General features: G+C 64.2%; 3 protein-coding genes across 6 annotated transcripts; all 3 read right to left on the reverse strand.

The window, feature by feature from the left end:
• Nucleotides 1-289: 289 nt before the first annotated feature.
• Nucleotides 290-7,144, reverse strand: LOC126053407 (solute carrier family 22 member 6-A-like). Of its 4 annotated transcripts, XM_049835661.1 has the most exons (11): nt 7,028-7,144; nt 4,048-4,740; nt 3,646-3,749; nt 3,386-3,540; nt 2,850-3,018; nt 2,642-2,765; nt 2,441-2,556; nt 1,841-2,055; nt 1,396-1,504; nt 1,084-1,287; nt 290-594 (listed from the first exon to the last, which is right to left on the reverse strand). In XM_049835661.1, exons 2-11 carry the CDS (start codon nt 4,681-4,683, stop codon nt 513-515), a joined length of 1,914 nt encoding a protein of 637 aa, XP_049691618.1. In that variant the 5' UTR covers nt 4,684-4,740; nt 7,028-7,144; the 3' UTR covers nt 290-512. The 4 variants fall into 4 exon arrangements, with proteins under 4 accessions (XP_049691618.1, XP_049691617.1, XP_049691620.1 ...); XM_049835660.1 differs by lacking the exon at nt 7,028-7,144 and having other exon boundaries at nt 291-594; nt 4,048-6,287; XM_049835663.1 differs by lacking the exons at nt 290-594; nt 7,028-7,144 and having other exon boundaries at nt 1,095-1,287; nt 1,980-2,055; nt 4,048-6,287.
• Nucleotides 7,145-8,776: 1,632 nt separating this feature from the next.
• On the reverse strand, nt 8,777-13,160 carry DRAP1 (DR1 associated protein 1). The gene is made up of 7 exons (XM_049790916.1): nt 12,104-13,160; nt 11,400-11,472; nt 10,813-10,906; nt 10,408-10,527; nt 9,971-10,061; nt 9,570-9,652; nt 8,777-9,208 (listed from the first exon to the last, which is right to left on the reverse strand). Exons 1-7 carry the CDS (start codon nt 12,143-12,145, stop codon nt 9,079-9,081), a joined length of 633 nt encoding a protein of 210 aa, XP_049646873.1. The 5' UTR covers nt 12,146-13,160; the 3' UTR covers nt 8,777-9,078.
• Nucleotides 13,161-13,328: 168 nt separating this feature from the next.
• Nucleotides 13,329-22,510, reverse strand: RELA (RELA proto-oncogene, NF-kB subunit). The gene is made up of 11 exons (XM_049835691.1): nt 22,460-22,510; nt 22,156-22,209; nt 21,783-21,931; nt 20,796-20,944; nt 20,401-20,492; nt 18,625-18,753; nt 16,967-17,071; nt 16,199-16,411; nt 14,750-14,830; nt 14,149-14,236; nt 13,329-13,751 (listed from the first exon to the last, which is right to left on the reverse strand). The coding sequence occupies exons 1-11, from the start codon at nt 22,467-22,469 to the stop codon at nt 13,463-13,465; spliced, it is 1,359 nt and encodes a 452-aa protein (XP_049691648.1). The 5' UTR covers nt 22,470-22,510; the 3' UTR covers nt 13,329-13,462.
• Between the last annotated feature and the right edge of the window lie 28 nt (nt 22,511-22,538).

Genomic DNA, 22,538 nt, shown 5'->3' on the forward strand with positions numbered 1-22,538 from the left:
TCAGGGAAGAGGCATCATGGCGGCAGCACCATGGGTTGCTGGGAGGGGGCTGGGGTGCAATTTGGGGGCTCCTCCCCCTTCTCGCCCTTCTCTGGAATTTGGAGGACCCCTCTACCGGGACAAGAATTGGGTGGGTTTGGGGTTATTGGGTGCCATCTCATTGAAGGTGACCTCCAACGTGGTGTTCTTGGGTGCCATCTTATCGGAGGTCACCTCGGGGACAGCTCTTAGACATCGTCCTATCGGAGGTGACCTTGGACACGGTTATTGGTTGTCATCTTACTGGAGGGTGACCTTGGGTGGACTCAGATAACACCCTGAGACGTTGTCCCCACCAGAGCTGCTTTATTCCTCCAAGGACGTCCCCTGCCCCACACAGGGAGGTCACCAGCCGTGGGGCAGGAAGCGAATTTGTACCCGTCCCCAAAACAAGGCTGTGGGGACCCGTGGGGAAGGACGGTTGCTGGTGGCCAGGCATAAGGTGCTGTCCCCCCACACCCCCCCGTGGTCCTTCAGGCCTCCTTCTGTGGAGCCTTGTCCTGGGGCTGGAGGGGGATCTTCTCTTTGGGGTCATCCGTCTTCTTCCGCTTGGCCCTAGACGGAGGAAGATGAGGAGGAGGAGGGTCCATAGGGCATGGCAGGATGGGTCAGCCACTGGCAGGATGGGAAGCAGCCCAGCAATGTGTCCATCCATCCATCTGCCCAGCCATTCAGCCGCTCATATCACCTGTTCTTCTGCCAACACACCCATCCACTTGTGCCTCTACACAGCCATCTGTCCCGCCATCCAAAACCCCTCCATCTTTCAGTCCATCCATCATCAAACCATCCACCACCCAACCATCCACCACCCATCCATCCATCATCCAACCCTCTATCACCCAACCATCATCCAACCATCCATCATCCATCCAACCATCCAAAACCCAATCCCGCTTTGTCTACCAACCTATCCCTCCATCCATCAGTGTATCCATCCAGTTGTTCATCTCTCCATCCGACCACAAAATCCCATCATTCATCTACCGCTCCACCCGCCCGTCCGTGTCTCCAACCATCCATCCCTTCCTCCCACACGCCCACCTGCTCTCCACCTCCTCGATGGTGTCGGGCAGCGGCGTGTTGAGGGTCTCTGGGAGGAACCCGGCCGCCACGGCTGCCACCACCGGGGCCACCCCATAGACCGCAGGGGGCAAGAAGGGGTAGTACTCATCCATCATCTTCACCAGCGGTGCCACGATGCCACCCACTCGGGCCATGGTGCTGCCAAAGCCCAGCCCGGTCTGCCTGCCGGCGCCACGGGGGGTCAGCATGGGGCAGAGACCACCCTGGGGGTGTCACGGGTGGGTGACGGGGGACCTGTCCCACTGCGGGGTCACGGGGACGGGGTTTTACCTGATTGGAGTGGGGTAGAGCTCGGTGGTGTAGAGGAAGACGCAGTTGAAGGAGGCCGAGAGGCAACCCTTGCCGATGACGGCCAGCGCCGTGCGCACCGTCTGCAGCTCTGGGGCAGAGAGAGGGACGGGCTGGGCTCCGCGTTCGGGCAGGAGTCACCTCAGGGATGGGGAGATGGTGGGAAGGAGAAAGAAGGGAGGACGTAGGGATGGATGGTTGGATAGCTAGGTAAGTAATTGGATGGAGACTTGGATGGATGGTTGGAGACGTGGACGGACGGACGGATGGATGGATGGATGGATGGAGAGGTAAGTAGGTGCTTAATTCCGTGGCTGGAGAAGGGAAGGGATGGGTGAAGAGCAAAGCAGTTGCGTGATGGACTGGTGGGGACGTCGGTGGCTGGACAGAGCAGTGCGGAAGATCCCCATCACCCCATCACACCCACCTGTGGAGACAAAGATGTTGGCAATGATGACCAGCCCCGCCAAGAAGAGGGCCACCATGAGTGACACCCGCCGGCCAATGTAGCTCAGGGAGACAGTCACCACCACTTTGGCCGGGAAGTCAACGGCGCCGAAAATCACCTGGATGAGGTAAATGCTGACACCAAAGTTTTGCAGATCCATGGCCAGCCCGTAGTAGGAGAAACTGATGGAGAACCTGGAGCAGGGCAGAGAGAGGGAGCGGCCTTGAGGTGGGTGACCTCCCTTGGGATGTCACCATCGCATGGGACAGGGCAGGGAACTCAGATGGTGGCGAAGATGGCTGTGCTACAGTTGGATGGCTGGATTCACTGATTGTCCAGCTGTCCGTCTTTCCAATCAGCCAGCCGTACATCTGACCAACTCTCCAACCATCTGTCCATCTACCCTTCCATCCAACCATCCATCCTTGAACCATCCACCCATCTTTCCAACCGTCCCTCCAATCATCCATCCCGCCAGCTCTCCACCCACCTCTCCATTCCTCCACTCCCTCACCCCTTCCTCCCTCGTCCTGCTCCTCCTCCTCCCCACCAGACTTCCCCATCCTGGCCCAGCCCCACCAGACGATGGAGAGGCAGAAGAAGATGTGGCGGATGACTGGGGTCCGGACCAGGTCGGAGATGGTGTAGGAGGACTTCAGACCAGCCAGCTCCTCCTTCATGTTGGACTTCAGGATCTGGGAGAGTGGGAGGGAAATGGGATAGGTTGGTGGGGGACGGGGGTGGGAAACCAAGACCACCCCCACCATGGGGCCACCATACCTCGACCGTGATCTTCTCCCCTTCCTCCTTTCTCTTGTTAATCCTGGCCACTCGCTGCAGGACCTTCACAGCCCTCTCGGCCTTCCCCGAGAGCACTAGCCAACGGGCAGACTCAGCCAACCACCTACAGCCGACAAGGGGGAAACTGAGGCACAAAGAGAGCCCCGCGTGTCCCCATGGCCTTCCCCAAGGGACCCAAGCATCCTACCAGGAGTAGAGGAGGAAGATGAAGAAGGGCAGGGAGACGGTGAGCTGGAGCCAGCGCCAGTGGGGGACAGCGTAGGCCACGCCAGCTAGCAGAATCTGGCCCAAGGTGTAGGCGAAGCCAGTGATGGCCACGGTGACGGCACGGTAGGGTGTGGGGATCCACTCCACCACTGCAAGGGACCACGGGGACATGTCTGACTTGGTGTCCCCCTCTCTTGTGACCCTCCGTGTGAATGTGGCCTCCCCATCATGTCCAGATGCAGCCGCACCACATGGCCCCATCCATGGCCATGGTGATGTCCCCATCAGTGACCACTGGGATGTCCCCATCGGCAGCCATAGGGACGTCTCCATCTGTAGAGAGGGGGATGTCCCCAACCACAGCCGTTGGGGACATCCGTGTCCATGGCCATGGCAATGTCCCTCTCCATGGCCACGGTGATGTCCCCACCCGTGGCCATCAGGTCGTCCCACCCATGGCCACCGGGTCGCCCCCACCCAGGTCCCCGTGGTCATCCTCATCCCTTGTCCCCTCACCGAGGCAGGCGATGCTGAGGCCGAAGCCAGAGAGGGCCATGCCACCGGCGAAGCGGAAGACGCAGTAGGACGCGTAGTTGGGGGCGAAGGCCGTGCACGTCCCCATCACCCCCAGCTGCAGGTAGGACCACATCAACATGGCCTTACGCCCAAACCTGCAACGGGGAGGCACTGGATGCCACTGGGTGCTACTGGTTGATGGTCTGTCCAACGCCCCATGGGGAAACTGAGGCACGGGGAGGGGTATCTACTGCCTTTACCTGTCCGAGAGGCCCCCCAGGACCAGGGCGCCCACCAGGACCCCAGCCATGTAGATGGACTGGGCCATCTGCCGAAGCTGCCGGTAGCTGCAGACAAGGTCCCACTACGGGGAGGAAGATGAGGTGAGGATGACCTGTCCTCTCCTTCCACCCATCGGCGCCTCCTCTTTCCTCCCCTCCATCCATCCATCCGTTCCACCACCTCCATCCCGGAGCAGCCCCATCTCCCCCACCCATGACTCCATCATCTCCGTCCCCCCCAACCCTATGTGACTCCACCTCCATGTGGTTCCATTCCTCCATCCCCGTCCCCCCCTCGGAGATGTTGGTGGCCACATGGACGTGTCGTCATCGTCCCACCCTCCACACACACCTCACCCTTCCCCGTGTCCCCGTCCCCACCTCGGTGACGATGGTGGCCACGTAGATGCTGCGGTCGTAGTCCCAACCATCACGGCAAGGCTCGGTGGGCCGGGGGTCGGTGCTGTCGTTGGTGAGGGACGAGGCCACGTAGCGCCGGCAGGACCCCAGGGTGGCATCGGGGGACCCCAGGGTGCCATTGGACCACCCCAGGGTGGCACCAGTGGGCCCCAGGGTGCCATTAGAGGACAACAGGGTGGCATCAGGCTGGACACGGCTGCCATCAGGGGACCCCGGTGCGCCATCAAGGGTGACATGGGCGGCACCAGGGATGGCGGTGCCGTCGGGGGACCCCAAGGTGACATCAGGAGACCTCAGGATGGCATTGGAGGACCTCAAGGTGCCATCGGAGGCCACCGAGGTACCATCGGAAGCCACCGAAGCGCCATCAGGGGTGGCTCCGGGTGGCCCTAGGGTGGCACTGGGGACGCTCGGGGTGGCACCGGGACCGGGGACACCACCAGGGATGCGGCAGCGGTGGGGGGGGACAGCGGCGGTGAAGTTCTGCAGCAGGTTGTGGCTGGCCATGAGCAGGATGGGCACCGCCAGCAGCGCCGTCTGCAGCACCTGGAAACGTCCCAGCCCCCCGACCTGCGCCAGCACCGCCCCGAACGGCATCCTGGGACGCAGGGACACCGTCACCCGCGGGGGACGCCGTCAAACACAGGGACACCGCTGGACACCAGGGCGTGGGGAACAGCATCACTCATGGGGCCACCACCACCCGCGGGGACGCCACCACCCGTTGCAACAGTTGTCCATGGGGACACCACCACCCATGGGGACACCGTGACCCGTGGGGACAGTCATCCATGGGGACACCGTGACCCATGGGGACACCACCACCCGTGGGGACACCACCACCCCTGGGGACAGTCATCCGTGGGCACATGAGCACCCGTGGGGACACCATGACCCATGGGGACAATCATCCATGGGGACATGAGTACCCATGGGGACACCACCACCCATGGGGACACCATGACATGTGGGGACAGTCATCCATGGAGACACCATGACCATGGGGACACCATCACCCACGGGGACAGTCATCCATGAGGACCCCACCACCCGTGGGGACACCACGATGCATGAGGACAGTCATCCATGGGGACACCAGCACCCACAGGGACACCAGGACGTGGGGACAAGGGGGACAGGGACATGGGGATGGGGACATGGGGCAAACACAGGACCGTGGTGGCACAGGTCAGACATGGGGGGGGGACCACAGGGCAGGCGCAAGGACAGGGACTGTGGGGACACAGCAAGGGGAGGTGGTGACCACCAGGGACGCGGATCAGACATGGACGGTGTCACCACTTGCGTCACACGTCCCCAACCCCTCCCGATGTCCCCATCCCCTCCCAGCGTGTCCCTGTCCCTGCTCCACCTCAGCGCAGCTCCCTGGGGATGGGGACATCCGGCCAGCTGTGACTCCCATGTCCCCAAGGTGAAGGGTCCCTTCTCTGATGTCCCCAGGACATCCTGGTCCCCAGGGCACCCCGTGTCCTCTCGCCTACATCCCCCGTGTCCCAAATCCATCCCCACGTCCCCTGTTCTGGTGTCCCCGACGTCCCCTGGTCCCCAGCCCTTCCTTGATGTTCCCAACTTGTCACCACTGATGTCCCCAACCCCTTGATGTCCACCTCCTGTCACCAACACGTCCCGCATCCCCCCCGTGATGTCCCCAACTTGTCCTCACATGCTAGTCCCATGTCCCCAACCCCTCCATGACATCCCCAACCTGTCCCACTGTCCCCTCCGCCATGTCCTCAACTCAGCCCACGTCCCCTCCGCCATGTCCCCAATCCCTCTGATGTCCCTGACCCGTCCCAGATCCCCTCCGCAACTTCCCCAACCTGTCCCCATCTCCTCAAGCATCCCACGTCCCCGATGTCCCCAAGCTATCCCACCACGCACTTCCAAGTCCCCAACCTGTCCCACTGTCCCTTTTCTGATGTCCCCAACCCATGCCCCCTCCCCAATGTCCCCAACCCATCCCACATCCCCACCATGCCCCTCAGGGTCGCTAACCTGTCCCACTGTCCCCTTTCTGATGTCCCCAACCTGTCCCCATGTCCCCAGCACATCCCACCTCCCCTCTGCCATGCCCCTCGATGTCCCCAACCTGTCCCGCTGTCCTTTTTCTGTGCCTATGTCCCCTCCACAATGTCCCCAGCCTGTCTCCAACCCACATGTCCCCACCATGCCCCTCAACGTCCCCAGCCTGTCCCACTGCCCCTCTCTGATGTCCCCAACCCACCTCAGATCCCTCTGTGATGTCCCCAACCTGTCCCCATGTCCCCAACCCACCCATCCCCACCCTTGCCCTCAACGTCCCCAACTTGTCCCTTTTCTGATGTCCCCAACCCACCCCACATCCCCACCATGCCCCTCAACATCCCCAACCTGTCCCACTGCCCCTCTCTGATGTCCCCAACCCATCGCAGATCCCCTCTGTGAGGTCCCCAACCCACCCCACAACTCCACCGTTCCCAACATCCCCAAACCGTCCCCTCTCTGATGTCCCCAACCCATCGCAGATCCCCTCCATGAGGTCCCCAACCTGTCCCCAACCCACCCCACGTCCCCACCATGCCCAACGTCCCCAACCTGTCCCACTGCCCCTCTTCTGATGTCCCCACGTCCCCTCTGTGAGGTCCCCAACCCACCCCACACCTCCACCGTTCCCAACATCCCCAAACCGTCCTTTTTCCGATGTCCCCAACCCATCGCAGATCCCCTCCGTGAGGTCCCCAACCTGTCCCCAACCCACCCCACGTCCCCACCATGCCCCTCAGTGTCCCCAACCCGTCCCACTCTCCCCAACCCACCCCACGTCCCCTCTGCGATGTCCCCGACCCCCCGCTGATGTCCCCAACCCACCCCACGTCCCCACCTTGTCTGTCGTGTCCCCCCCCGCTGTCCCCCAGACATCCCCCCCGCTCTCCGGCCGTACCTGGCCTCCTCAGGGTGACGTCCCCGTCCCCGGGGTCCCCTGGCCGCTGGCCCCGTTATATAAGGCGAAAAGCGGCTCTTTTGGTTAAAGTGCCACCGGGATTAGGCCAAGGGGGGGGACGGGACGGGGGGGCGGGGGGGAGGAGGCGGATTCCAGCGCCGCGGGCGCTCGGACGCCTGGGGCCACCGGACGCCTGGGTCCCCCAGTCCGCCGGCCCCACACGCGCCCGGAGGGGCCTATAGAGCCCCTATAGGGTAGGACCCCCCCTATAGATAGCCCCCCACCCACTTAGGACCCCCCCCAACCCACCTGTTGTCCCCCCATGGACCCCAAGTAATCCCTACAGGGCCCCAGTGCTGCCTACAGGGGCCCTACAGATCCCCCCAAGAGCCCCTATAGATCCCCCAAGAGCCCCTATAGATCCCCAAAGGCCCCTATAGATGCCTATAGTGGCCCATCAGCTCCCAAGGGATCCCCCCTCGCCCTGCCAAAACTTCCTGCGGGACCCTGTAAATCGCCTCTAACTCCCTATCGAGCCCCTCCAAGATGCCCTACAGACCCCTATACATCCCTCATAGACATCTATAGCTCTCTTACGTGCCCCTGTAGACCCTTACAGCCTCCTATGAGCCCCTAGAAGCTCCATACAGACTCTATAGATTCCCTACAGACCCCTGTAGCCCCCTCTATATCCCCCACAACCCCCATATACCCCTTTAAATGCCCTATTGCTCCCCCCACAAACCACCTATAAATTCCCTATGGACTCCTACAGCTCCCTATAGATTCATTAGGGGATTCTATAGACCCCTATAAACCATGCTATAGACACTATAAGCCTCCTTATAGCTCTTACAGACCTCTATAAACTCCCTCTGGGCCTCTACAGGTCCCTATAACCCCCCCATGAGCTCCTATAGACGGCTGCTATAAGCATCTATATTCTCTAGGAATTTCTGTAGTTGGTATAAATGCTCCTAAAAGTTTCTATAACCCCTACAAACTCCTCTATGAGCTCCTTTAAGCTCCTATAACCCCCTCAACAGATTCCTATAAGTGCTCCTAGGTGCTCCTATAGGCTCCTACAGACCCCCTTATGGGCTCCTATAGGCATCTATACCCCTCGAGGAGCTCCTATAGTCCCTATAAACCCTCCTAAAGGTTCCTATAAACTGCCCTATAAGCTCCTTTAAGTCTCTACAACCCCTCCAATGAACTCCTATAAATCCTGTAAGTCTTTCTAGGGGCTCCTACAGACCCCCTCATGGGCTCCTATAGGTGTCTATACCCCCCCAAGGAGCTCCTGTAGTCCCTCTAACCCCTCCTAAAAGTTCCTATAGGCCCCTATAAACTCCCTTATGGGCTCCTTTAAGTCCCTCTAACCCCCCCAATAAACTTCTATAAATCCTATAAGTCTTCTTACAGGCTTCTGTAGACCCCCATACACAGCTATAGGCTCCTATAGACCCCTATAGATTCCTCTAGGGCACTCGCCCGCTCCCACAGGGCCTCTGCTGCCCCCTAATGATCGACAAAGGAACCGAGGGTCCAGAACTGGGGGGGACCCAGGAATTTGGGGGGGCACCCAGTCGTCCGGGGGGGGCATCCAAGTAGTTCTGGGGGGCACCCAGGTGTCAGGGTGGGGGGGACCCAGGCGTACGGAAACGGGAACTTTATTGAGCCGATACAAAACCCCCCGACTCGTTAAAAGCCACCAAAGGGCCCCAAAACCACCCCCCACCCCCAAATCTCCCCCTGCCCCCCCACTCCCCCCCCCCAGAAAGGGGACCCAGGCGTCCAGGTGGGGGGAACCCAAACGTCCAGGCTGAGCCCCCACCCCAACCCGAGAACGGACACAACTCATCACACCAGTGCCCTCAACCCGGCAGGGGGAGGCGGTGGGGGGGGCTCCCAGTGCTCCCAGTACCGCTCCCAGCCCCCAACTGGTCCGAGGCCCACGCTCCCAGTAAGACCATACTGGGAGGTGGCACCCGGCCCCGAAACGGGTTGAAATCCTGGATAAACGGGCAAAAAAACAGGGGGGTGGGATGCTAGGAGTCGTAGTCTTCGTCCTCCTCCTCCTCCTCACGGGCACGGGGGGGGCCAGGGGCTGGGGGGAGCCCCCCTGGGAGCCCCCCCGGGAGCGCGGGGGGTCCCAACGGCGCGAAGGGCACCCCAGGGCTGCGGGAGAGGGGTCAGTGGACCCACGTGTCTGGGGGGGGTCCCACCACACCCACCCCTCCAAGGGACCCAGGAGTCTGGGGGGTCCCTGCTCAACCCCCCAAAGCCCCCACCCCAACGGACCCAGGCATCCAGGTGCACCCCCCACCCCAAAAAAAAGGGACTCGGGAATCTAGGGTGCTACACCCAACTCCCCCCTCCCCCAGTGCAAGACCCAGGTTTTGGGGTGTTCTTCCCTTACCCCCCACCCTAAAGGGACCCAGGCGTCTGGCTGTGTCCTCCTCTTCCCCAAAAAAAGGGAACCCAAGCATATGGATGCCCCCAACCCCCAAAAAAGGACCCAGGAATCCAGGGCTGGTACCTGGTGAAATTGAGGGGGGGTCGGGGGGGAGGGGGCTGCGGCGTCTCCTCCTCCCCGTCGCTGTCGCTGTCCTCAGAGTCCTCCTGGGGGGGGAACAGACACACAAGGGGGGAACACAATGACAGCGAGGGGACCCAGGCATCCGGGGACCCCCTACCCCCACCCCCACGGGACCCAGGTGTCTGGGTGCCTCCCCCCCACCTCCAAGGGGACAGCCCCCCCCCCCAAACCTCCCAGGGACCCCCCACCCTCAGGGGACCCAGTCATCCAGGCTCAAACCCGGGGACCCAGGTGTCCAGGCACCCCCCCACCTCCAAGGGGACCCCCCCCATGCACACACAGGGCACCCAGATGTCCAGACACCACCCCCCAAAAAAAAGGCGTCTGGGCCACCCCCCCACCTCCTGCTCCGAGTCTGTCCCCGACTGTTTGGGGTCCTTCCCCTTCGCCCCAGGACCCCCGTTCTTTCGGCCGGTGCCCGGGCGGCGACCCCTGTAACAGACACCCCCCCCCCCCCCAAAAAAAACTTAATCAAGGACCCAGGGGATCCCCCACTACCCCAGACCCCCCCCTGCACCACCCCATTCCCAGGGGACCCAGGCAGCTGGTGCCCATCCCCCCCCACCCCGCATCAGAACCCTACCTGTTGGGGAGGACACACCCAGGTGTTTGAGGAGGGGACCCCCCCCAACCCAGAGCCCCCCCTCATTCCCCAAGGACGCCGACATCCAGGGAATCACCCCTTCCCTTATCCCTGTGGCACCTACATTGGGACCCCAAGGTGTCAGGGGGGGACCCCAAAATTTGGGGGGGGGACACACCCCGGCATCTGGCCCACCTTCGGGGTCCCCGCTCGCCCTCGCCGTGGGGCTCCTCGCCCTCCCCCTGCATATCAGGGACGGCCGCCACCAAATCCTTCAGGAAATCGAATTGTTGCTCCAGCTCGATGCATTGCTTCCTGAAAGAGAGGGTGGGTGGGGCTCCACAGGCCACACCCACATGCCACACCCATCCACAAACCCCATCTCTCAGTCCTAAGCCCCACCCTTAACACCAATTTCTTCCCGTAAGTTTCTTTTTGGGGAGGCAGTGAGGAAACTGAAGCACAGAGCGCAAAGTGGAGCCAAGCGTTCAGAGGACCCTTCCCCACCCCCCCCAAAGAGGACCCAGGGGTCCGGGGGACCCCTCCCCACCCCCAAAAAGGGGACCCAGGGGTGCGGGGACGCGGTGGGGGATTACTCACAGGTGGGAGGTGGTCATGGTTTTGGCGTTACGGGACTGGGTGACGTGACACGCTTTCCGTAACAGCGACTCCAAGAAAAGCTCCAACGCCCGGGCTACGCCGCTAAGGACCCCCACGATCCGAGTGTCCTGGCCCCGCCCCTGCCCCACCCTCAAGCCTGGGGCAGCCCAACCCCCCCCCCCCCCCCCATGGGACCCAGGGCTACCCAATGGCAAGGGGGGACCCAGGTGACCAAGAAAGGACCCAGGTATCTGGGGTGGGGGGGACCCCGATGGCCAGAGACCCAGGTGTCTGGGGGGGGGGAGGGGGGAAACGACAGACAGACCCAACTGTCTGGGGACCCAAGTGTCCTGCGTTGGGGGGACCCAGATATCCAGGGACCCAGGTGTCCTGCGTGGGGGGGACCCTGATGGCCAGAGACCCAGGTGTCCAGGGTGGGGGGGGACACCCAACTGTCCAGGGACCCAAGTGTCCTGCGTGGGAGGGACCCAGGCATCCGGCGTGGGGGGGGACTGAGGTGTCCAGGGACCCAGGTATCTGGGGGGGGGGACCCAGGTGTCCGGGGACCCAAGTGTCCGGGCGGATACAGATGATGACGGGGACAGCGGCCGCCACCTTCCCGATCTCCTCGTCCGTCTGCATGATCTTCTTGATCCGCGCCTACGCGCAAGAGGGAAACTGAGGCACGGCCGCACGCCCCTCCCTCGAGAAGCCACGCCCCCTCCTGGCGTAGGCCACGCCCCCCCAACACCACCCTCTCACCCCGGGCCTGGAAAAGAGGGAGGAGCGATGCGCCCTCGCCCCTGTGCAGGCCACGCCCATTCCATGAAGCCCCACCCCATCCAGGACCACGCCCCTCAAGCCCCACCCCTACCTGATGCTACAGGCCCCCCCCCCCCCCCCCCTCTCTTCCCTGAGCCTGGAAAGAGCTCCGCCCCTATACGCGGCCACTCCCCACGCTCCGCCCCCCTCCCGTGGCCACGCCCCCCCCCGCACCATCCCCTCTCCTGAGCCTGGAATAGCCCCGCCCCTCCGCGAGGCCAACCCCCTAATTCCCCCCCCCCCCCCCCCCCCGCGCGCCATCCCCTTCCCTGGGCCTGGAAAGGAGGAAGGGGGCCGAGACCCTGCCCCCTGCATAGGCCCCGCCCACTCCCACAAGCCCCGCCCCTCCCGGGCACAACGGGGAACGCCCTCCCGCCCTCCCCGTTGCCATGGTGATGCCAGCCCCTCCCCACCCACCCCCGCCCTCCCCGCCCCGGGCCCAGGCCCGGTCCCGGCCCCCTCCGCTGACCGGCGGGAACCGCGCGTTGTATTTCTTCTTCTTGCTCGGCATCGCCCCGGCCCCGCTGGATCCCGCTCGGGCCCAGGCGCCGGCCCCGCTGGGCCGCTCCCGGCCGTTCCCCGCCGCTTCCCGGCTGTCGTCCCCGGTCCCGCTCCGCTGCAGGCCTGCCGCCCGCTTCGCCCCGCCCCTTCCGGGACGAAGCCACTCCTCTTCCGGCAAAGCGCTCCACCCGCGCCCGGTAACACCTCCTTTGGCTTTCCCAGGCTCCGCCTCCTGCTGAGCCACGCCTCCCCAGCCCAGGCCACGCCCCCCCGCGCTGTCAATCAAAGGGCGCTCTGGCCTTGGACCGTTTATTGGGTTGACCCCAGCGGGGCGGGGCGAGGGGCGGGGCTTCCACCCCTCCCCCCAAAGGCACTTTGGTTCCGGCTGGGGGCGGGGTTAATGCTGGCGGGGGTGGGGCAGTGCTCCCATTGGCTGCAGCGCCCCGGGGGGGCGGGGCGAAGGGGCAGTGGCCGGGGGCGGACCCCCCGTATCCTCCCAGTAGTTCCCAGTAGCTCTCCCATAGTCCCCAGTCGCTCCCAGTAGCTCCCACTGGTCCCAGTAACTCCCAGTGTCCGTGTCCCCCCCCCCGAGAACCCCCATCAGCTTCCAGCGTCCCCCAGTAGCCACTCAGATGCCCCTCAGTGACTCCCAGTTGCCTCCCAGCAGCTCCCAGTGACACCCAGTAGCCCTTAGGACTCCACCTAGAAGTCTCCCAGTGACACCCAGTAGCCCCCAGTTCCCCTAGAACCCTCCCAGTAGCCCCCCAGTGCCCCTTAAAAAGCCTCCCAGTAGTCCCCAGTTCCCCCTAGAACCCTCCCAGTAGCCTCCCCAGTAACCCCCCAGCCACCCTAAAAGCCTCCCAGTGCCTCCCAGTAGTCCCCAGTCACTCCCAGTTACTCCTAGAAGCCTCCCAGTAGCCCCCCAGCCCTACCCAGTGCCCCCTAAAAGCCTCCCAGTAGGCCCCAGTCCCCTGTAGAACCCTCCCAGTAGCCCCCAGTTCCCCCTAGAAGCCTCCCAGTGACTCCCAGTAAACCCCCCCAGACCCTCCCAGTTAGGAGGAGGGGAACTGGCTGAGGAAGGCACTGAAGTCCAGGTCCCCCAGGGAAGGCAGCGAGTCCTCGGGGCCTCCCCCTCCCCCCAAATCGGGTGTCCCCCCCAACTCAGGACCCCCCCCCAACTGGGGACCCCCCCCCAATTTCGGGGCCCCCCCCCCCGGGGGCTGACTCTGCACCAGCCGAGCGATGGCTTCGGGGTATGACATCAGCATGGGGGGGCCCCCGAAATCTTGGGGGGCCCCCCCAAAATCAGAAGCCCCCCCCTCCAAAATCAGGGGGGGGCTCCCCAAAAGTTGGGGGGGGGTCGGGGGGGGCCCAACAAGCGCTGGACGTCAGCAGCGTTGATGGTGTCGAGAGGGGGGAACGGGGGGTCCCCCAAAAGTGCCCCTATATCCAAAGGGGGGGCTGCCCCCCCCCCGCTGCCCCCCCCCTCCCGGGGGGGGCCCCTCTTCAAACTGCAGCTGCAGCAGCGCCTCGGCCAGGGGCTCCGGTTCGGGGGGGGGGGCCCCCCAACAGCCCCCCCGAACCCCCAAAAGAGAAGGAGGGGGCTGGGGGGAGACCTGGGGGGGGGGGGGGAAGGGGTAAGGAAGGGGCTCGACCCCCCCCATTTGCCCCCCCACTGCCCTTGGCCCCCCATTTCCCCCCTCCCCCCTTTTTGCCCCCAACCTCCCTATTACCCCCCTTTCACCCCCCACCCCCCTATTTGCCCCCCAATTTACCCCCGCTGCCCCTCACCCCCTATTTGCCCCCCCCAATTTACCTCCCTTGCCCCTCACCCCCTATTTGCCCCCCCAATTTACCCCCCTTGCCCCTCACCCCCTATTTGCCCCCCAATTTACCCCCCTTGCCCCTCACCCCCTATTTGCCCCCCCAATTTACCCCCGCTGCCCCTCACCCCCTATTTGCCCCCCCCAATTTACCCCCCCCAAATTTGCCCCCCCCATCCCCAAGGCTCACCCATGCTGGGGGGGGGGCTGGGGGGCCGGGGGGGGCCGCGAGGGCACTGCGATGCGCCGGGAGGGCCGGGGCTCGGGGGGCACCGGGCCTGCGGAGGAGAATGGGGGTGCACCGTCAGGGACCCCAACACCCCCCAGGGACCCCAATCCCTCCTGGGACCCCTAGTACCCCCCTAGGGACCTCCCCAGGGACCCCAAATAAATCCCCAGAGACCCCAATACCCCCCCCAAGGACGCCCAATACCCCCCCAGGGACCCCAAAATACCCCCCTGGAACCCCCAATGTTCCCCCAGGGACCCCCAATACCCCCCCCGAGATCCTGAATAGCCCCCTGGAACCCCCAATACCCCCCCCAGGGACCCCAAAATATGCCCCTGGGACCCCCCAGTACCCCCCCGGGACCCTAATACCCCCCCAGGGACCCCAATTATCCCCCTGGGACCCCCTCAGGGACCCTAATATTCCCCAAAGACCCCCCCGGGACCCCCAATAGCCCGCTGAGACCCCCTCATCCGCCCCAGGGCCCCCCCAATACCCCCTCTAGACACCCCCCGGGGACCTCATTCCCCCCCGCAAGACCCCCAACACCTCCGTCCCGCACCGGGCAGGGGGCTGCGCTGGACAAAGGAGCGGAAGGTCTCGCGGGTGCGCTTGCGCTTCTCCTCGATGCACTGCAGGTCCCCTGCATCAGTAACCCCCAGTTACCTCCCAGTCACCTCCCAGTCACCCCCTTACCTCCCAGTCACCCCCAGTCACCTCTCAGTCACATCAGCTACCTCCCAGTAACACCCAGTTACCCCTCAGTCACCTCCCAGTCACCCCCGGTCACCTCCCAGCCACACCAGTTACCTCCCAGTCACACCCAGTGACCCCAAGGACCCAGGAGCGCCCCAAGGGACACAGCCATGTCCCAAGGGTGACAACAGGGACCCAGATGTGCTCCCAGGGTGAAAAGAAGGACCCAGGAGCACCCCAAGGGTCCCAGGAATGTCTCCAGGGTGACAAGAAGGACACAGGAGCGCCCCAAGGATCCCAGGAATGTCACCAGGGTGACAAAAGGGACCCAGGAGCACCCCAAGGGTCCCAGGAACGTCCCCAGGGTGACAAGAAGGACCCAGGAGCACCCCAAGGGTCCCAGGAACGTCCCCAGGGTGACCCTAGGGTCCCAGGAGCACCCCAAATGTCCCAGGAACGTCCCCAGGGTGACGAAAGGGACCCAGCCATGCCCTCAGGGTGACAATAACGACTAAGGCATGCTCAGGGTGACAATAGGGACCCAGGAGCACCCCCAAGGATCCCTGGAACCTCCCCAGGGTCACAAGAAAGACCCAGGAGCACCCCAAGGGTCCCAGGAATGTCCTCAGGGTGACAAAAGGGACCCAGGAGCACCCCAAATGTCCCAGGAACGCCCCCAGGGTGACAAGAAGGACCCAGGAGCACCCCAAGGGTCCCAGGAACGTCCCCAGGGTGACAAGAAGGACCCAGGAGCACCCCAAGGGTCCCAGGAACGTCCCCAGGGTGACAAAAGGGACCCAGGAGCACCCCAAGGGTCCCAGGAACGTCCCCAGGGTGACAAAAGGGACCCAGGAGCACCCCAAGGGTCCCAGGAACGTCCCCAGGGTCACAAGAAGGACCCAGGAGCACCCCAAGGGTCCCAAGAGTGTCACCAGGGTGACCCTAGGGTCCCAGGAGCACCCCAAATGTCCCAGGAACGTCCCCAGGGTGACAAGAAGGACACAGGAGCGCCCCAAGGGTCCCAGGAATGTCCCCAGGGTGACACTGGGGTCCCAGGAGCACCCCAAGGGTCCCAGGGATGTCCCCAGGGTGACAAGAAGGACCTAGGAGCACCCCAAGGGTCCCAGGAATGTCACCAGGGTGACACTGGGGTCCCAGGAGCACCCCAAGGTCCCAGAAACGTCCCCAGGGTGACCCTGGCGACCCCGGAGCATCCCAAGGGTCCCAGGAACGTCCCCAGGGTGACCCTGGGGACCCCTCCATGCCCCCAGGGCTGTGCCCAGGCAGGGGTCCCCGTCCCGTCCCGTCCCCGTACCGTGGTGGGGCAGGTATCGGAAGTCCATGGGCTCGCTGCGCTCCCGGTCGGACGGGCGCTGGAGCTGCATGCGGACGGTGACGGGCTGGCGCAGGGCCGGCTCGCGGTACGGCGGCGTGCGGAAAACGATGGCGACCTGGCGGTGGACGTCGGCCTGCGCGAAGGAGCCCTTCGCCTCCCAGCCCTCCGCCGAGAAACGCACCTCGATGTCCTCTGCGGGGGCGCGGGGGGTTAATTGGGGGGGGGGGGGGTGCACCCTGGGAGGTTGGGGGCGACCCAGGAGTTTGGGGGGACCCTGGGATCCGGAGGGAGCCAGAGATCCTGGAGGAGCCCAGGAGTTTGGGGAGGGGGGCCAGGAGTTTGGGGGATGCAGGAGGTTGGGGGGGACCCAGATGTCCTGGGGGGGGACCCAAGAGTTTGGGGGGTGGGACCCAGGAGTTTGCGGGGACCCAGGAGTCCTGGGGGGGATACAGGGGGGGACCCAGGAGTTTGGGGGGACCCTGGGATCCAGAGGGACCCAGGCGTCCTGGGGGGTGACCCAGGAGTTTGGGGGGACCCAGGAGTTTGGGGGGGACCCAAGGCATTTTGGGGGGGGTCCCAGGCATGTAGAGAGGGGGGGGACACCCGGGTGTCAGGAGGGACACCCAGGCATTCAGGGGGGACCCTGCCATCCCGGGGGGACCCAGGCGTCTGGGGACACACACACACCCCCAGGTTTTGGGGGGGGACACCCAGGGGATTTTTTTGGGGGGGGGGTCGTGCCCTGACCTTTCTGGACCTTGTCACAGAGCAGGAAGATCTCGTCCCCCCCCCGGCAGCTCCCCGAGTTCCGGTTCACCCGGCAGATCCGCAGCTCGGCCGTGCTGGGGGCTCCTGGGGACACGGGGGTCACACGGGGTGACGGGGCGTGGCACAAGGTCATGGGGGTGACATGGGGGGAGGGGGGGAACACGGGGTCATGTGGGGTGACACGGGGGGACACGTGGTCATATAGGGTGACATGGGGTGACGTGGGGTGATATGGGGTGACACAGGACAACATAGGGTGACATGGGGTGACACGGGGTGGCACGGGATCACGTGGGGTGACACAGAGTGACATGGGGTGACATGGGATGGCACAGGGCCACATGGGGTGACGTGGGGTGACACAAGGTCACATGGGGTCACACGGGGCCACACGGGGTGTCATGTGGCGTCACACAGCGTGACACGGGGTCACAGGAGGTGGCGTAAGGTCACACGGGGTGACAGAGGGCCACGCGGGGTGACACGGGGTCACAGCGGGTGACACGGGATGACATGGGGTCACAGCAGGTGACACAGGGTGACACGGGGTGTCAGTCCCAGGCCCCGCCCACATCATGCGTGTCAGGGACAGGGACGGCACGGGCAGCCCTGGCCTCACACACGTGCAGGACATGTGACCGCGCGGCCCCGTCACGTGACCGCCTGGCATGTCACTTGTCTACATGTCACGTCATGCGTGACCACATGGCATCACGTGACTGCCGGGCACGTCACGGGAACACATGGTGTATCACGTGACCGCGTGCTTTGCCACACGATTGACGCCTTCCGTGACAGCTTTTGGCATGTCACGTGACTGCCGGCTGCATCACGTGACTTCACGGCGTGTCACGTGTTGGCACAGTGTTGGGGAACGTGGGGGGAGGCTGGGGAGTTTGGGGGAGGTTGGGGGGGGCTATGGGGGGGCTCAGGAGGTTTGGGGGGGGCAGGGGAAGTCTGGGGGGGTCTGGGCGGTCTGGAGGAGGCCGGGGGGGCTACAGGGGGTCTGGGGGGGCTCGGAGGGGTCTGGAGGGGTCTGGGAGGGGCTACAAGGGCTCTGGGGGGCAAAGAGGGTCTGGGGGGGCTACAGGGGGTCTGGGGGGGCAAAGAGGGTATGAGGTGGTATGGGAAGGGTTACAGGGGGTCTGGGGGGGGCTACAGGTGGTCTGGGGGGGCTCTGGCAGGGTCTAGGAGGGCTATGTGGGGACTGGGGGGGCGATGGGAGGGTCTACAGAGAATCTAGGAGGGGTCTGGGGGGGCTATGGGGGGTCTGGGGGGGCAAAGAGCGTCGGGGGGTAAAGAGGGTCTGAGCGGGTTATGGGAGGACTAGGGGGGTCTGGGGTGCTCTGGGGGCGTCTAGGAGGGGCTATGAGGGGTCTGGGGGGACAGAGAGGGTCTGGGGGGGTATGAGAGGTCTGGGGGGGTCTAGGGGGGGTCGGGGGGGCTCTGGCAGGGTCTAGGAGGGCTATGTGGGGACTGGGAGGGGCAGAGAGGTTCAGGGGGGCAACAGAAGGTCTGGGGGGGTGATGGGGGGGTCTACAGAGGGTCTAGGAGGGGTCGGGGGGGCTCTGGGGGGGACTGGGGGGGCAGAGAGGGTCTGGGGGGGTTCAGGGAGTCCAGTGGGGGGGGTCACTCACGGTTGTCGTAGACGGGCTGGGAGAGGACGGGGGGCAGGGGGTGCAGCCCCCCCGGGCCCCGCACCCACACCTGGAAGCAGAGCCGCACCGCGCTCAGGTCGTACTCGCCCCCGCGCTGCTCCGCCGGCACTGCCCGGGCACACCGTCAGCACCCGCCCAGCACCCCAGGAACCCCCAGGAACCCCCCCCGGCACCCCCCCCGGCTCTCCTCCTCCCGACGACTCCCCAGTAACACCCAGCGCTCCCAGAACCCTCCCAGTTCCCTCCAGTAATCCCAACTGCCTTGCAGTAACAATCCCAGCACTCCCAGTAACCCCCAGTAACCCCAGTAACACACCTGGGAACCCCCACCCCCAGGTCCCCCACTCCCGACATCTCCCCAGTAACAACCAGCGCTCCCAGTAACCCTCTCAGTCTCCTCCAGTAACCCCAACTGCCTTGCAGTAACAATCCCAGCACCCCCAGTAACCCCCAGTAACCCCAGTAACACACCTGGGAACCCCCACCCCCAGCTCCCCCACTCCCGACATCTCCCCAGTAACAACCAGCGCTCCCAGTAACCCTCTCAGTCTCCTCCAGTAATCCCAACTGCCTTGCAGTAACAATCCCAGCACCCCCAGTAACCCCCAGTAACACCCTCGGGACCCCCCGCCCTGGCTCCCCCCCTCCCAGCAACTCCCCAGTAACACCCAGCGCTCCCAGTAACCCTCCCAACCCTCTCTAGTAAACCCCACTGCCTTCCAGTAACAATCCCAACACCCCCAGTAACTTTCCAGTAACCTCGCTAACTACCCCATCCAGCACTCTCTGGTCCTCCCAGTAACCCCCCCCATATCCCCCGCATCATCTCCCAGCAACGCCCAGTGCCTCCCAGTAACCCCCAGTGAACCCCAATAACCACCACAGCACATCCCAGTAACCCCCAGTGAACCCCAATAACCACCACAGCACGTCCCAGTAACCCCCAGCGCCTTCCAGTAACAACCCTGGCAGCCCCAGTAACCACCAGTAACCCCCTAGGAGCCCCCCCTGGCTCCCCTCCCCCCAAACCTCTCAACAACTCCCCAGTAACCCCCAGAGCTCCCAGTAACCCTGCCAACCCCTCCGGTAACCCCCGCTGCCTTCCAGTAACAGCCCCAGCACTCCCAGTAGCTGCCAGTAACCACCAGTAACTCCCCGGGAACACCCCCTCCGCTTACCCCTCCCCAGTACCACCCAGCGCTCCCAGTAACCCCGCCAGTCCCCTCCAATAAAGCCCAGCGCCTTCCAGTAACAGCCCGGGCACTCCCAGTAACCACCCCCCCAGCACCCCAGGAGTCCCCACAGCACCTCCCAGCAGTACCCAGTCCCTCCCAGTAACCCCCAGTGTCCCCCAATATCCCCCAGGCCCCCCCAGTAACCCCCCTGTTCTCCCTCTGTGCTTCCCAATAGCCTCCACGGTGCCTCCCAGTAACCCCCAGTGCCTCCCAGTAAACACCTCAATCCTCCCTAATGCTCCTTAATATCCCCCACAGCACCTCCCAGTAGCTCCCATCGCCTCCCAGTAACTCCCAGTGACCCCAAGAGCACCTCCTAGTAACTCCCAGTACCACCAGTAACCCTCCCAGCGCCTCCCAGTAACCCCCAGTCCCTCCCAGTAAACCACCCACTTGCCCCAATAACCCCCCAGCACCTCCCAGCAACCCCCAGTCCCTCCCAGTAGCCCCCAGACCCTCCCAGTAACACCCAACGCCCGCCCCCAAGTCCCCCTCCCAGTGCTCCCAGTCCTCCCAGTACCGTTGAAGGGGTTGTTATTGGTGCGGATCCGTTCAGCCACGGCCGCCTCCAGCTCCCGTTTTTTCACGCACTGAATCCCTAAATTCTGGAAACTGGCCCCAAAATGATGGGGCGGGGGTGTCAGTCTGGGTCCCCCCAGGAAATTTGGGGGGGCACCCAGATATCTGGGGGGGGCACTCAAAATATTTGGGGGCACTTGGGAATCCCGGGGGGGGGGGTCACCCCATAAATTTGGGGGCACCCAGATATCTGGGGGGGGAGCACCCAGGCACCCTGGGGGGAGTCACCCCATATATCTGGGGGCACGTAGATACCTGGGGGGCACCCCAAATATTGGGGGGCACCCATGTATCTGGGGGGGTTCCCCGCAAATATCTGGGGGGGTCCCAGCCCACCTGTGGACGTTGCGCTCGGGGGGCAGCTCGGCCTCGTAGTAGCCGTCGCGGCAATCCTTGCCCACCAGTTCGTGGGGGTGGGGGCGGTGGGGGGGCTCCTTCGTCACCAGCGACACCCGCACCCGCCCGGGACCCCGGTAGTTGTTCACCTGGAAAAGGAGAAAGCATACTGGTTTATACTGGTTTATACTGGGAGGGTCAGGCAGAGGGCAGAAGGGGTCTTGGTGAGGTGGGTGTTGCGATCCTCGGAGGTGGGGGGTCCCTGGAGGAGTTGAGGGGGGTTTCCAGGTGGGTAGCAGTACGTATTGGCTTATACTGGTTTATACTGGGGTATACTGGGGTATACTAAGAGCCTTAAAGGGATGGGAAACGGGATCTTGGTGAGGTGGGTGCTACGATCCCCAGGGACGGGCACACTGGGGGGGGGATCCCTGGAGGGGTTGAGGGGGGGTCTCAGCCGGGTACCAGTGCATATTGCCTTATACTGGTTTATACTGGGAGACTCAAATGGACAGGAGAAGGGGTCTTGGTGAAGTGGGTGTTGCAATCCTCGGAGGTGAGGGCACTGGGGGGGCTCCCTGGAGGGGTTGAGGGCGGTTGCCAGGTGGGTACCAGTGTGTATTGTCTTATACTGGGGTATATGGGTTTATACTGGGGTATACTGGGAGACCCACACAGATGGCGGGGTGGGTGTTGGTGGTGTCGGTGCTGTGCGCCCCGGGGATAGGGACGCCGGGGGGACCCTGGTAGGAGGGGTTGGGGGCATCGGGGGTTCCTAGGCAGGTACTGGTTTATACTGGTTTATGCTGGGAGACTCAAATGGATGGGAGAGGGGGTCTTGGTGAGGCGGGCGCTGTGATCCCCAGCGATGGGCGCACTGGGGGGGTGTCCCTGGAGGGGCTAAAGGGGGTACCCGGGTGCATCCCAGTCCACATTGCCTTATACTGGTTTATACTGGTTTATACTGGTTTATAGCGGGAGACTCACGCGGATGGTGGGGTGGGTCTTGGTGGTGTCGGTGCTGTGCTCCCCGGGGATGCTGCCGGCCGAGCGCCCCTCGCACTTGTAACGGAAACGCATCCCCCGCGGCTTCGGCTGCTCCAGGATCTCCACGAAGGGAGCGGCCCCCCCCGCCTCTGCCGGGGGGGGGACACCCAAGGTCGGGGTGAGCCCCCCCCCCCCTCATAGGGGGACCCCCCCCCCCCAAAAAAAGGGACCCAGGCAGCGGGGGGGACAACCCCCCCTCCCCAATCTACATCCCCCCCTCCCCAACCTACAACCCCCCCCACCCAGCAGACACAAGGGGGGGGACGGGACGGGACACGACCCCCCCCACCCCCCCCCCCCCCCCCCCACTCACCCTGCGCACCCCAGTCCTGCTGCAGGAGGAAGGGCAGAAGATCCGGGGGGGTCACTGGGGTGAAAAAGAAACGGGTTGGGGGGGTCATATTAATGGGGGGGGTCCCCCAAAATCCTTCTTAGGACCCCGCCCCCCCACACACACTTTTAACATGCCCCCTTCCTCCTTAAAGCGCCCTCGCTCCCCGTGTTAACCCTGGAACCTACTGACGGCCCCCACCCCCCCCACCACCAACTTTGACGTCACGGGGGAAGGAAAAAAGGGGGAAATCTCCCAAAATAAAGGCGGGGGGGGTGGTACTCACCGTCCTCCATGGTGAGGGGGATGGGGGGACACACCGGGAGGGTCCCGGGGACACCGGGGGAGGGGGGGGGGGGGGGGGG

This window comes from Accipiter gentilis, chromosome 33 (genome assembly GCF_929443795.1).
Source record: "Accipiter gentilis chromosome 33, bAccGen1.1, whole genome shotgun sequence".
In the NCBI taxonomy this organism is placed as follows: Eukaryota; Metazoa; Chordata; class Aves; order Accipitriformes; family Accipitridae; genus Astur; species Astur gentilis.

Excerpts from the sequence above, each read along its gene's own strand:
- DRAP1 (XM_049790916.1), bottom strand. The coding sequence starts at position 12,145 with ATGCCGAGCAAGAAGAAGAAATACAACGCGCGGTTCCCGCCG. Across the intron at positions 11,473-12,103 it reads ACAACGCGCGGTTCCCGCCG|GCGCGGATCAAGAAGATCAT; the intron begins GTCAGCGGAGGG and ends TCTTGCGCGTAG. Across the intron at positions 10,062-10,407 it reads GGCGAGCGGGGACCCCGAAG|GGGTCGCCGCCCGGGCACCG; the intron begins GTGGGCCAGATG and ends TGTCTGTTACAG.
- RELA (XM_049835691.1), bottom strand. Across the intron at positions 20,945-21,782 it reads AGACCCACCCCACCATCCGC|GTGAACAACTACCGGGGTCC; the intron begins GTGAGTCTCCCG and ends CTCCTTTTCCAG. Across the intron at positions 14,831-16,198 it reads CCGATACCTGCCCCACCACG|GGGACCTGCAGTGCATCGAG; the intron begins GTACGGGGACGG and ends TTACTGATGCAG.
- LOC126053407 (XM_049835661.1), bottom strand. The coding sequence starts at position 4,683 with ATGCCGTTCGGGGCGGTGCTGGCGCAGGTCGGGGGGCTGGGACGTTTC. Across the intron at positions 3,750-4,047 it reads TGGCCACCATCGTCACCGAG|TGGGACCTTGTCTGCAGCTA; the intron begins GTGGGGACGGGG and ends TCCTCCCCGTAG. Across the intron at positions 2,557-2,641 it reads GGGAGAAGATCACGGTCGAG|ATCCTGAAGTCCAACATGAA; the intron begins GTATGGTGGCCC and ends CCACTCTCCCAG.